This window comes from Epinephelus moara, chromosome 12 (genome assembly GCF_006386435.1).
Source record: "Epinephelus moara isolate mb chromosome 12, YSFRI_EMoa_1.0, whole genome shotgun sequence".
Lineage (NCBI taxonomy): Eukaryota > Metazoa > Chordata > Actinopteri > Perciformes > Serranidae > Epinephelus > Epinephelus moara.
In genome coordinates, this window is record NC_065517.1 from 23,264,283 (window position 1) to 23,278,868 (window position 14,586).

The window sequence follows — 14,586 nt, forward strand, 5'->3', positions numbered from 1 at the left end:
ATAAGAATATAATTATCTATTCTTTATATCAGAATGACTGTAATGAAACACAATTTCCTCTGCCATCCATAGGTGCTGTTCCCAGTGTTTGAGTAGGTGGAGTATGTCAAGTAGCATCCACATGAATGCCAGGACACAAGGTTTCCCAGCAGAACAATGCACTGTAACAAGATGATCAATGTTATTCACTTGCTTTTATTTTATCTTAGGTCAAAATACAATGTCATCATTATTTTCATATTTTTTTAAATAAACTTTATTGAGCAACAAATAATTACAACAATAAGGTACGTCCATCATATCATCAAAGTAAATGGTCATGGAACTGAGAAGAGAAAAAAAGGGGGATAAAAAGACGTATTTTCAATGTTGTATCACTCATAACTTGTATCTTTATTTATTTATTTATTTTCTGTTAAGTATTTTATTTTAATTGTTTTTATTTATTTATATTTTTTCCCTTTATTTCGGCTATTATTTTTCATTATTATTAGTAGTAGTTGTCGTATATCAGTACTACACGTCAGAGTCATTCTCTTTCCCTATTGGCTAGAATATTTAGATACAGAATTCTGATTGGCTGTCGGTGTGAGGTGAAAGGTTAGCTTGTTATGTCGCCACCTAGCCGGAGAGGGGTGTGTTATCTGCTATCAGCTAATCTTTATAACACTGGTTTTCATTTCAGGTTAATAACTGACACTCGGTAATACACTTAACGTGCACACAGACGCTGTCGCTTATTTGTTTGACTTATTCGATACATTTTTGCGAGTGCTTTGAGCGCAGACGACGTGCACATGCTAACGTTAGCTGTGTAGCTACCTAGCTAACCAGCTATCATTAGCTAAGGTAGTGACAAGTGTTCTTCCTGATGACTTGTGGTATCAAAAGCTGACCTTGTAGGCACAGTCAGCCGCAGGACGGTGTAAATGTGTTCTGTCAGAGCTATGGCATCAACCAGGCTCCTGCGTTTGTTAAACGCGAAAGCAGCAGCCTCGACCAAAACATTAGCCAGGGCAGGGTGGAGTGTGTGCTTCAGGAGAAATGTCTGTAGTTCACCTTCAAGACTGCAGAGCTGTATGTCAGCCTGGGTCATTGATCAGTATGGTACTAATGAGGTTCTGAAGTACACTGAAGAAATCCCCATGCCCATTGTCAGCTCTCCCAGTGAGGTGATGATTAAAGTCCACGCTGCCAGTCTCAACCCTCTTGATGTGTCTATGAGGGGTAAGTGTTGGGCTCATACTCAGCAGAGGCATTGTGATCAACACAGCCACATAAGTGAGTCATAACCTTTTGGCTTTCTCCATTTGCAGGTGGTTATGGAGCTAAACTGCTTAAATTAAGAAGGGATCCACTGTCTGTGATGGGCAGTGACAATGATAGTGAGTTTCCTCTGATCCTTGGTCGTGATGTGTCTGGTGTGGTGGTGGACTGTGGATCTGAGGTGACCCATGTTGTTCCAGGAGATGAGGTAGGAGCTGCACTGCACACCTGTCTTTAACATGCTGTAACACTGAACAACTGTACCAGTAATTTGATTTTGCAGTGTTGTTATACAGTGTCCACTGTGCACGTGAAGCCAAAATGTGAATGGCTAAAAACCTGAGTGTAACACACATGATTTATTCATGTTTTACTAATATTATCGTATTATTTTTGTGCTGATTATGACAATTAATATGAAAGTATAGTTTTCAGTACAGCTTACATTAATAATCCACCTAAACATTTACATGTCTCTGTCAAGACATGTTTACCTTTAATGCAGAAATACACAGATTCAGGATGCTGCTTCACTTTCAGTGTAGGGTTGGGTGATCTATAAAAAAAAAATGAAAATAGAAAAACAAAAACATAACACACAATATTTTGGGAACCCCAAATATCACTAATGCAACAGATACTGAAATTGTTTTTATTTTGGGGTGCAGGTTTGCTGTTTGCTGTCCCTAATTTTTTTATGTTGGAAAATCAAGGGCAAAGAATTGGTTGCCAGTCTCAAAATCGTTGCCAAAGCAACCTGGCAACTGTCACTGATGAGTCCTGTTTAGAAGTGTGAATCACAGTCAGGAAAAAGTAAGAAGTCCCTGAATACTATTATACAAGGCCGTCAAACCTTGAATTAATTGAAGTTTCAGTCCAGTCATGCTCCACTTTCAGTCTAGGGTCGGGTGATCTATAAAAAAAAAAAAGATAATAAAAAAACGAAAACAAAACAAAACACACAATATTTTTGACTAAATACTAGGGGTGGGAGAAAAAATAGATACAGCATAGTATTGCGATATTTTTGTGGGGCAATATTGTATCATCACACAGTGCCAAGTATTGATTTTTTAATATATAAATTATTAATATTACAAACTCAAATTAAACTTGAAGTAGCCTACTAGAATAATATCATCAATTGCTTTTTCAGTCCACTAGATACATTTGGCTGCTGCAAAAATTGGCTGAAGTGAGATGAACAAACTGAAAACTTTATCTTTTTAGTGAAAACAGATGTCAACAAAGTTTTCCTTTGGGGACATCATTTACAACTGAAAAAAGGTAATAAATCATAATATGTTTTATCACAATACTCAGCATATTGCAACATATTTAAAATGACATTAATATAAAAATAACACTATCAAGACTCAAGTATTGTGATAATATCATACCGTGGATCCTTTTCTAAATACCTCTTGATACTGCAACAATATTGAAGCATTAACTGTTGGTGCTTGTACAAAATATTTACACAGTAACACATTTTTAATTGTTTGTAGTTGTAAATTCTTGTCTGGGACAAAGCTGTGTTTCAGCACCGGGCAAGTTAAGAAGTTAAAAAATGAAAGCAGATGAAAATCCTTCATAAATTATATTTATGTCACACATTTAAATGCTTTAAAAATAATGTTTCACACGAGAAACAAAATTAGTGTGTTGATAAGTAACAGTTTTAAGGGTTTTTCTGGCAGGAAATGATTTGACCCAATTTGTATGGATGGTTGTAAGATGACCAGACAGGAATGCCCTTGTAGTGGTCAGCACACTAAATACCCATGAAATCAAGGTTCCTTATCACATTGATACAAAAGCCATGTACATATCTATTATTGCCATAAAACAATCTAGGTCATTGATGTGCAACACTGCCTACAATGGTCTAAAACAGTGGTTCCCAACCTCGAGTCCTGACCCATGATGTGTCTCTAATTTTTGCTTTTTCTTGTGGGAAAAAAATCATAAATCTACCTCTCCTGGACTTTAAAATGAATAAGCATATGTAACAGTAACAGATGGAAAAAAAAATCATTGGTCGTCTTGGTCACATAACTCATGGACATAATGGAACCAGTGATGAGAGGTTATAAGTAGAAAAGGTTGGTAACCACTGATCCAACACACCCAAAGATCATAGAGAAGTAGCTACAATAGTATAAATGTTAACTCAAAACCATTGACAGTAAACAAATGTGTATTGTTTCATGGAATTTATTGTCATTTTGTCAATTCCAGTAACTCCATAGTCAAGTCATCTGCAGACATATTTTCTCAGAAAAAAAGATTATTCTCTTTCTGCTTGGTCATCACATGAATAATAATCTGAGAACTCTGCTGCTCTGCCTCCTACATATTCACATTACTGTCTTCCTGCAGATACAAATGTGATTATGCAAATCCAACCTAAAGTGAATGTGATTAAATTATAGGACAATACAGCAGTAAAAGTTTCCACTTACAGTATTCTAGTAATCTTGTTCCATCAGTTTAAAACTGTCTTTGGAAAAAGGAAGATAAGAACGGGAACTGCTGACTGAGAGCTTAATAGCCGATTAATAAGATTCAGAGACGGAGAGTAGGCGGTTAAATTGAGTCGTGTTCAGCATGTGAAATGTCATATTTGTGTTCCAGGTGTGGGCTGCTGTTCCCCCATGGAAACAAGGCAGCCTGGCAGAATTTGTGACTCTCACAGAGTATGAGGTGAGCCACAGAGGTTATGAATTACTGATTTTGCTCATCAATTGACTGATAGTATCGACTTTTAGGTCAGTATGTTTTCAAACAAGTGGAAAGAGTTGATGTAGAGCCGTTGTACGATTTGTGAAAAAATGCTGAACAAAAGTTTGGAACAAGTGCACCCTGTTACGTAATCCTGCAGCATAATAAAGATTACTGTGTTTGGTTGCTGGAGCCGCTATGGCACCAATTACAGACAGACACTAATTGCCTTCTGTTTTCTGACTGTATTGCGCTTCATTTATTCAGCAGCTCAGAGCGAGCTGTGCTCACAGCGGCTCTGCTGACTGCACTGAGCTTTTACAATAAATTGATAAGTGAAGAGATTGTTGACATGTTGACATGAACTTTTGACACTGGCTGTTTGCTGTTGCAGGTTTCCCATAAGCCAAAGTTATTGAGTCACACAGAGGCAGCATCCATCCCCTATGTGGCCAACACTGCTCTGTCTGCGCTCGTCAACGCAGGTGGTCTTTGCAGACACAACTCTTCAAATAAAAGGCAAGCACCAGCGTGATCCTGGATAACCCTGTACTGAACCCCTCCACCTCCAACATTAAAGGTCCAGTGTGTAGGATGTAGATTATTATCACCTCAAAATAAGGATCAGTGTGTTTTTGTTGCCTTAGAATAATGTATCTGCATACGGAGTGGGTCCTCTTCCACAGAGTCCACCATGTTATTCTATAGTAGCCCAGAACGGACAAACCAAACACTGGCTCTAGATAGGCGATCCATGTTTTCACATCGGCTGCTATGGTTCTCTAACACGCTTGGCACATGGGAAAAGTTTCAGTTCTACCACTAAATCCTAAACACTGGACCTTTAATACACAAGGCTTACCACTGATTTTTAAAAGTGGTTGCCAGGCATCAGCTTTTGCTTACTAAATATGGTTTCCATTTTTACCTTCACCTTATATTTTGAGTAATAGAGATGTTATGCAGTTATATGTCAGCTTCATAATGACATAAAAGGCGACATAGAAGAATGTTTGAAAGTTGTAGAGTGTTTTATTTGATTTGACCTTTACATTCAGACTCATCTGGTTCTTTGTCGTTTTAATCAGTTTCCACATTTGTTTGCAATGTTGATGGGTTAGTTGCACTTTTCACCCCACAGTCAAACAGTCTAACTGAATTTACTCCGTCATTGTCCCAAAAACAGATGCCTGAGCACATGCAAGTAAACACACCTACACACATGCAGCGTTGTTTGGTTTATAGCTGTTCAAATATCCAGGGCTCCCACGGTCATGGAAAACCTGGATAAGATATACAATTCCACAGTCTTGTTTACCAGGCTTGGAAAAGTCCTGGAATTTTGTTGTGTGTAATGACATTAATTGTTTCAGTAATCTTCCATGGATAACCTTCCACATAATGTCACATAACAGAGAATTTATTTTTTGCAGCAGTTGACGTAACGTAGCACTTATATGAGCTAGTGTGTGACGTTTTGTTTACCATCACGTATGCTTCTTCATTTGCTCCCTGTGTTCCGTCTCTCCCTCCATGTATGCCAGCTAGCTGGAATTATGTTTGAATAGAGTTTGGATCAGATATTTATTTATTTACTAATTTGGATCCCCATTAGTCAATACCAAGGCAGCAACTACTTTTCCTGGGGTCCAAACAAGCAAACATGGCATCATAGTGTAAAACCACAAAACAGTAATCCAAAAAACAAATAAAAGATAAACAGAACTGTATAGTACACTTATAATTGAATAACACCTGCTATTAAATTGCACTGCATTTTTGAGATTGTGCAGTTGACGCTGGCAGCTTAGGGAGTTTAGTTGTCCCTCAGAGTGCCACTCCAGTTTCATTTTAAATTCGTCAACAGTAGAACATGGTAGTTGGGAGGCACAGAGCATTTTCTTTTTCAAACAAATTAATCAACGCGGCAGCTAAACTGTCTGCTGTCACTCCCCCACTCAGGGAGCGCTACTGCTCTGTGTCCGCAGACTGCCTAACATATTGAAAGTCTTGAAAGCCTTGAAATTTTGTCCTTGAAACTTTGTGGGAACCTTGATTATCAGTAATGCAACCAACATTAAAATTGTATTTATTTTGGGGTGCAGGTTTGCTGTTTGCCGTCCCTATTTTTATATGGTTGAAAATCAAAGGCAAAGAATTGGTTGCCAGTCTCAAAATGGTTGCCAAAGCAACCTGGCAACTGTCACTGATGAGTCCTGTTTAGAAGTGTGAATTGCAGTCCCTGAATACTTTTATAGAAAGCCGTCATACCTTGAATTATTTCTTTAATTTCTTGAAGTTTCAGTCCAGTCATGCAGACCTATACTTTGAAAAGACTTTTTTTTCCCATCACACTCATTTCAGCGTTGAACCCTGATCTTCTGTTTCATTCTAATTGGCATCAAAGGGGTTTTAAAATCCTGCCTTTAACCCGAAGCCTGTAAAAATGTAACCTGACGTGTAATCTAATGGAACCTTCACTCCCCTGCGGGTGTAATAGCTTCCCATCCCGCAAATCCCCTTTTACCCCCCGAGGCTTCCACTTCTTGTAGTAGCTTCACTTTAATGAGTCACACTGTAATTGAATGGCCCTCTGGTTGCTGTTTTTTTCCCCTCCCTAGAGTTTTGATCACTGGAGGATCCGGAGGGGTTGGAACATTCTCCATTCAGGTAAGTTTATTCCATCTGCTGCACTGTGTATGTTTGACACTCGGAGTGTAAAGCCACTTACTGTGTTTGTGTGTGTATTTGTGTTTTCTTCCTCTGTGTGCTGCCAGTTATTGAAGGCCTGGGGAGCCCACGTAACTGTTACCTGCTCTCAGAACGCCGAAGGCCTTGTTAGAGGACTGGGGGCCGACGAGGTGGTGGACTACACAGCGGGAGATGCGCCCGAGCAGCTAGAAATGATGGAGAAGTGAGTGTTGTTGCTGCGGGAAGTGTCTGTTTTAGAAGTAAGCAGGCTATTAAATCATACAGCACATTACGTGTAAAGTGTTGACACCGTATTGTTTTTATTTAAAAGCGCAGATGAAAGCAGAATGTTCTTTACTCGCCCGGCTAATGAAGAATCATTAGAGTCTGTGCCGGTCCAACAAAGGTGCTAATGAAAAGGAATCATCCAGGACTGCGAGAATTGTGTGTGCTCCTTCCCTTTAAACGCCCCTCAGATGTGGTAAACATCTTCTTGTCAGCATGGCACAACTGCTCACTGACTCGCTTTCTAGTTTCCATGGAAACCAGGGCTCAAGGCCTGAGTGGACGCTGGTTTCACCCCTCTCTCCCCCTCCGCAACTAAACTGGTAAACGAAACGGTTATCTTTCCCGAGCATTCCCTTTAAAATCAGGGTTTAGCAACATGTAGGACGCTGACCTGCGGTGATAAAACACGTAATGCTGTCGTAATTGCTCACCTGCTATGAAGTGTGTGCATGTTTTCCAGTATTTTAAACCCTTTGAGTTTGACAGAGTTGTGTTTGCACCCTCAGGTTTGATGTGATTTTAGACAACGTGGGCGGGGAGACGGAGGAGTGGGCGGTAGGCCTGCTGAAGCCCTGGTCTGGAGCGAAGTACGTCACACTGGTAACACCTTTACTCCTCAACACCGATTCCATGGGCCTGCTGGATGGGGCGTTTCACGCTGGACTCACCCTGCAAAGCAAGGCCATGCAGGTATTTTAACACTGAATCAAACATAGATGATGTGAAGGATTATTCTGCTGTTTCATGGTCTGACATGCAGATCCACTCGTCTCATAAACAACCCTTACTGTCCTGTTGTTTGTCTTATAAACTGCTTTGCGGCTGGTATTTCTCATGCAGCCATTAGCGTGGGTGTGGACCACAGGTGCTCCCCAACTGAAATGAAATACTTAATCCTCAGCGGCATGGAAAGACAACACTGAAATGGGTGTACACCTGTTCCAGTCAATCCACGTTTATGTTTTACTTCTATTCAGTTAAGCAGATCAATCACAGTTCAGTGGAAATTGGGAAGGAGAAATCGTGTTATAACTTGACTTTGCTTCACATTGTCTCTTTGCAAGGGTTTATGCTTGAGCTATAGAAATACACCCTGCAGTGTGTAATAAATCTGACTGTGTGCAGGTGAAGGGGAAGTTTGAAGAGTTTGAGGCCCTGCGTGTGTGTGAGCCTCGTGTTATTGCATGCAGGTCCCGTCCCTCCAGCTGCTCTGTCAGTGGAGTGCATGTGTAATGAGGGTAGTGGGTGAATAGGCGAGGACAGGGTGGAGCTGCTCAGGGGACTGAGTCAAGTTGTCCCGGGCAGTGGTGACAGCACGGCTGGCAGTGTTGGAGTTGAATGTGTGTGTGTGTGTGTGTGTGTGTGTGTGGGCGTTAGTCTCGATGCGATGTGTGTGCGTGCATGTGTTTGCTGCTGAACCAGCAGTATTTGGTGTTTGTGCAGATTGTAGCCGGCTATCTCCCCCCGGCAAATACCAGTGTTTGTGTGTTTCTTGCCAAGCCTCCGGGCCCCTTTGTCCGCGGTCGCAGCCAGCTGGTCAGTTTGGCGGGGCTCAGCCGCAGCAGTCACACCCTCGCTGCCCAGCTCTGGACAGAACGTCCTTTTCATCTGGGGAAATCACAGCGCAACTGAGCCCTCTAGTGTTCAACTGACTGATCAGGAACAATCTGTCACAATCTGTCTTTATTTTTTTTTGTTCTTCTCAGGGAAGCAGGGATAATTTTACCAAAGGCTAAAGAGGTGTGGCAGTGTCACGCCACAAAATGTGATATGATCAAATATCAAGTGTTGAATTTCAAGATTAGTACACAGCAGTTTCTCCTTTCCTCATTGTGTTTTAAAAGCTTTCTGATGCAGCCTTATTGGGACTTGGCATTTCTCCCTGTAACATGATTAAATTAGGGAAAAAAGGACCTGTTTTTTTAGTGGATGGATCACATGTATAGGAATAAGTAAATGGTTGCCGTAAAAGATGGTAGAGTCATCATTATTAAATGTTCAGTCTCAGGCAGAAAAGCCCGGAAACTTTTCTGTACCTCCCATAAGTAACTGGTCTATCAACAAATTTGTAATGATCAGTTTTTCTTCCGTGTAATCCATGCTGTTACTTCTCAGTCATAGTATGGTGTTACAGTCACTGTGGTGATGGAGTGCCTCCAGCATACTTTCTGTGTGTTCTGGTTTTTGTCTTGGTTGGTTTTTGTAACTCAAAGTATTCTGATTTTGATTTTACTTCAAGTAGTGAGCTCGTGGGGTTTTTTGTAAGTATGTTAAAACTCTTAATCTTTATGCAAACATCGAAATCAAGTAAGGACTCAAGGGCCCAGATAAAAAAATTGGATGTGGATCACAATGATCCACGTTTGGAAATTCCACGTTTGCTATGTAGAATTGAATAATCCATCTCACATCTCACTTCTGTGCCGGTTTTTCAAACTAGCATTTGATTGTATCCCCCTGATCCAGATGCAAACTTTTCAATATTACTTAATCCGGATAACGACAGCTCTAAATGGGACTTTATATGACAATGTAGGCTACTAGTTATGTAAAGAACAAGAGGTGGAAGCACCAGTGTGGGGTCACTTTAAGTGTTTTAATTCAAAGAGACAGGAAACAGCGTGGGTGGTGCAGTTGTTAGAAATTAAGTTTGACTGTGTCATTGTAATTAATTCATTTTCTGTAACTGCTTATCCTGTTGGGGGTCGCAGGAGGCCTATTTCATCTGACATTGGGCGAGAGGCAGGGTACACCCTGGAGAGGTCACCAGACTATCACAGGGCTGACACATAGAGACAGACAACCATTCACACTCACATTCACACCTACGGACAATTTAGAGTTATCAATTAACCTGCATGTCTTTGGACTGTGGGAGGAAGCTGGAGTACCCAGAGAAAACCCTGAACTTTGAACCCCCCCACCCTGGTTTTCTTCCAGGAACCATCTGGAATTTATATTCCATACCATATTTTTGTAACTAATAAAAAGTGATAAATAAAAGTTGGAATTAAAGAATATTTGTTTGATATTGACAGCTATTTGGGGATTATTTTACTTAAAGGCTTAATGGGTAGCCTAATGTCTACTTCATCACTGTAATGATTATTTAAATCAAGTTAAAATATAATAAATGTATATATATTTGACCAATTTTAAAGTTTTCATATATTTTGCGCCTGAAATCCACACTTATGCTGGGATCAGGGTTATCCACATTTTTGGTTCGTGTGTCTCAATCCTACTTAAAAGTTTAAAAACACATGCTGAAGGTTGGATCCAGATCAAAGCTGGTTTATATGATCTAATCCAATTTCAGAATCCTTTTTATTTTCTTTTGCGCAACCCGTTTTCAGGGTTTGATCCAATCCGCTGAAATAGGATCAGATTACTTCTGAACAACTGGGCCTGGGGGACGTTTGTGTGCTGACTTCCTGATATTTCCATACCCAGGTCATGACTCGTGTACGTCATACGCAGTGAGGTGCATACCTGCCTGATTTCTAATTTTTCCTTCCTCTCTGTTTGCCTCTTAGAACATTATATCAAGTGGAGTCTTCTATCGGTGGGGGTTTTACACTCCAGATGGACCTGCCCTGGATGAGGTCAGCAGGCTGGTGGATGCAGTGAAGGTACTGTGCTGCCTCATTACTGATGTACATGCTGGCGTACTTGTCACCCAGAATCACTTATACTGAGAGAGTGGGGTGACGGAAATCCTCTCATTTGCACACTAATCACAGCCTGAGAGTGAAATTCATGCAGGAGCAGAGATCATACAGCAAATTAAATATGAACATACCAGGGATTCCACACATGCCTGTATTCAAGGCTCCCCTGTGGCTTTGTGAAGGAGTGAGCAACGCATTTCCCGCTGCACCGGTTGGTCGGCGGTGTGTATGCTTGGCTTCTGGGCGATTGAGTCAGGCGCCAGGAGACGGTGAATGGATTTTTAAACAGTGCTGAGCAGCCATTCGCAAAAGCGTGTGGGACCTCTGTCCTTTTGTCCCGGGGCTTACAGCGAGCGGCACACTCAGACCAGTGGCGGGAAGCTGCGGACACACACACACAGCCACAAAATACACACATGCACGCTTCTCTCCGCACGTCCTATTCTCAGGCAGAAGTGTGGACGGTTTCCAGTGTGACGCCACCGCGCTCCCCATTCATTGTTAACGACAAGAGATGCTGACCAGAATAACAAGCCCGGCTGCTGGTGTTGTGGGACTAGCGCAGGATTGTCCAGCCTCATCACATTCTGAACCCCGCCCTCACTTTTTCACATTTTGCGGCTGTGAAAGCAGAGATGATGTAGCATTAGGAGCTTGTGGATATTTGCTTGTCTAATTTGATTGAATATAATTACTATAATTTCCTGGTGCCTTGTAAGACAGAACAGAAAACAGTCTGAAACCAGTAGTATCAGAAAAGCTGTTTACTCGGAGCACTTAATGTGAGGCGTCTATCCCATCAGCATGATTTCCAAAGAATATGTTGTCACCAAAAAGTCTGTGTAATTGACCCAATCGTCAAACTGTCAACACTCATTCTGCCGTCTAATAAAACAGTCCTCCCATTCATTTCCCAAACCCATTAAAACAAAAGCCGATGCCTAATACAATTCATCCCATGTCTAATAATGCTGAAGGTTTAAATCTGATCTCTTAATTGTTTCCTGACTTACTCCCCCGATTGATTTTAAGCTCGTATTCATGATATTTTTTTCTGCCGGTTCACTGCAGATTCTGCCAGTAGTGGAGGCCCAGTTTCCATTTACCCAGGTGCCCCAGGCTTTTCAGAAGTTGGAGCAGGGCCACGCCAGAGGGAAGACAGTCGTCAGGGTGGATGACGAGGACGACAGACAGGCCGAAGAGCTGGTGCAGAGCAGTCGCACGGAGACCGCAGAGTCCGAGCAAGACGTGCGAGAGACGGCCTAGCAAAACTAAGAGACAGCGGAGGGAATTCAGCTCCTGTGTTTCTTCTCACCTTTGCAAGGCTGCTCTGACAGCAGAAGACTGTATAATTGAACGGGAGCAGAGGTGCTGCCGTTGCGCAGCAGACTACAAGCGTGACCTGAGACTGTAATGGGAGCGTGCCAAAGACTGTTGTTAAATCTTACACCTTCCTGTGCTATCTTGAAGTTTTCACAAGGTGTTTGAGTTATGCCGCGTTCCTGTCATGGAGAGGCTGTTATAATTACCAGCTGTGGACTAATAAATACCATTCAGGGCAGCATCCAGCAGGTATTACCAGGCTCTCTGTGGCCTTATGATTGCTGCAATCTATCAACATGGAGTGAAATAAAACAATGTCTGATACAAATATATCCAGCTGGACATGTTCATCAATAGAGGTGTAGAGCCAGTTGAGGCTCAAGCAGCATGATAACACATTTGCGTTTGTCCATGTGGAGTTGTTTGACAACTACCCAATGTCATGTTGCCCCTCTGCAATGAGAGCGTCGGAAAAACAGATTTTCAAAATGTGAATCTGTATTATTTACCGTTATTGCTGGTTTAAATCCCTAGTATCAAGCTGTCGGAGTAAGCATGGAGCCCACACTGTAACTAACTGCACTCCCTGAAGACACATTATCATGTTTTTAGAAAAATGAAACAGTGATTCCAGAGAGAAGCAGACAGAGGGGTCTACAGTCTGTGTTTGAAGGATATATCCAGGATGTCAAACTGACTCAGCAGCAACAACAGGTTAAAAAGACAAAGATAGTTAGAAGCTAAAGCCGAGCTATAGGCTACAGATCACAGTGTAAAAGTGAACCACCACATCACTGCTGATTGACACAGAAGACAATGAATATAAAGGGAAACTTTGCTGATACTGAACCAGCTGTGTGGCATCGCAGGGTGTGCAGATGAACTGTGCCGACGGTAGCGCCCGGACCTCTGCCAATGTAAGGGTGGGGATCTCCAGGGGAAGTCAAACAGCGTTCATCGCGAGGACACAGAGCTGGTTGAATATCAGCAAAGTTTTCCTGCTTCCCTTCACTGGTTCCTGTACAGCAGGGTTGGCCTTTTTTCCACTGTTATAATCATTAAAAAGCAAAAGCAGCATGTGTATACATTCAGTAGGCTATATCTTCAGTAGCTAGCTAGCTAACCCTACACTTTCCAGGGTCTGATTTTGGTTTTGGTACAGGGAAGAAACGTATGTCTTTTTCCAACCTCTCCAGGTAACGAGTATCATTAATACACGACGTGCCCCAGGCACAACATTTAGCTCCAAATCCACAAAACCAGCCTGAAAATGAAGGAAATCTGAGTCAGTGGAGCACAGCAGTGTTGTGGTTGGACTCTGGTCTGAGCCGGACGGATGCAACACTATGATGGGTCAGTCTGCGTCCATGGGCGAGACTTAGCAAAGGGTCAATTCGGCTCCTGGTAAATACCTCCTGAATGCCTGGATCTTAACTTATCAGAATAAAATGTGGGCACACATTAGCAGCTGCTGGGCTAGCAGCTTGTCTCCGACAAGCCAGTTTACCAGTTTAAATCACTGGTTTGTTTGTTTTGGAGAGGAAGCAACCTCTGTAGATAATTCGGCTCCTGGTACAATCCTCCTGAACAACCAGGTGAAGCTTCAGCTCACTAGATACACTAAATCCACTTAAATCTTACACACTGTTCCTTTAACCATTCAACATTTGGGAAAAAACAAACACTGAAACTTTAAATTTGAAGCATTTTGCGTTCAGTCTGTTCATAGCTGTAAACCAAGCGCAGCTCAACATGATGTATATTGTATTAAAGAAATTTATTGACAAAAATACTTTTATTCTGAAAACAAAAGAGTTTTGTGCGCATCAATTTTGATTAAACAAAGAGAAAAAAACATGTCAAGAGAAACTGTATTTTGTGTTTCCTCATGTTGCATGCAGCTGGGAAAATAAAGCTTTATATATATATATATATATATATGTATATAAAACACAGTAAAGTGTTAACACTGTTTAAGTTAATTAACATCAGGCAAACAGATTTATTGTACGAAAAGACAAAAAATATAAGCCTTGGGATATATTGCTAGGTAAGTGTAAAATATGAAGCATCGAGTTCAGACTCCACTCTGGGCCGTAATACATTCTTATGGATTTATCCACAGCTCTCCGCGCTGACCTCCTCATTGGAAATCATTGTAGCCCTCCTGCAGCAGAGGTTGAGCATCTCCAATGATGTACCTCGCCCTTGAGCATTCGTACTGCAGCTTCATAAGAGAGCCTCCGGCAGAGCTGCTCTTCTGATAATAATATTAGGAGTCCAGTTCAGCAGCAGTTCATGGTTTTCATATAATCTCCACGTCCCACCTTTGTTGCAGTTTATGAGGATCAAGTGTTTGTAGGATGACGTGGTTTTTGTCGTAGTGAAGGCCCCCTGAAACAGACACGAGATGTTTTCTTGTTAATTCATTTTTTAAATATAATCCTGGGTGATGAAGTGTTACTCTTTTGAATGGTTGTTTAATTTACTGCAGCTGGGATGAGTCCATGTTCCATAATATATGTACTTTATTATATTAAATACAGATAAATGACAGCCATATGATCACTTGGATAGTGAGGCATTTGTCTTTGGTCTGCTTACATAATACTGTTAACAATAT

The 14,586-nt window shown here is 41.4% G+C and overlaps 2 protein-coding genes across 2 annotated transcripts in view; one reads left to right on the top strand and one right to left on the bottom strand.

The window, feature by feature from the left end:
* Positions 1-588: 588 nt before the first annotated feature.
* Positions 589-12,199, top strand: LOC126399128 (reticulon-4-interacting protein 1 homolog, mitochondrial-like). The gene is made up of 9 exons (XM_050058950.1): positions 589-1,227; positions 1,317-1,474; positions 3,904-3,972; positions 4,385-4,509; positions 6,612-6,660; positions 6,768-6,904; positions 7,476-7,659; positions 10,506-10,601; positions 11,712-12,199. The coding sequence occupies exons 1-9, from the start codon at positions 930-932 to the stop codon at positions 11,904-11,906; spliced, it is 1,311 nt and encodes a 436-aa protein (XP_049914907.1). The 5' UTR covers positions 589-929; the 3' UTR covers positions 11,907-12,199.
* Positions 12,200-12,338: 139 nt separating this feature from the next.
* Positions 12,339-14,586, bottom strand: part of LOC126399200 (beta/gamma crystallin domain-containing protein 1-like) — a 39,183-nt gene continuing 36,935 nt past the window's right edge. The window contains exon 23 of the mRNA XM_050059043.1: positions 12,339-14,357. Within this exon, the coding sequence (XP_049915000.1) occupies positions 14,269-14,357 (89 nt within the window). The 3' untranslated portion in view covers positions 12,339-14,268. The remainder of the gene's footprint in view (positions 14,358-14,586) is intronic.

Excerpts from the sequence above, each read along its gene's own strand:
- LOC126399128 (XM_050058950.1), top strand. The coding sequence starts at position 930 with ATGTGTTCTGTCAGAGCTATGGCATCAACCAGGCTCCTGCGTTTGTTA. Across the intron at positions 3,973-4,384 it reads TGACTCTCACAGAGTATGAG|GTTTCCCATAAGCCAAAGTT; the intron begins GTGAGCCACAGA and ends TTGCTGTTGCAG. Across the intron at positions 4,510-6,611 it reads CACAACTCTTCAAATAAAAG|AGTTTTGATCACTGGAGGAT; the intron begins GCAAGCACCAGC and ends TCCCCTCCCTAG.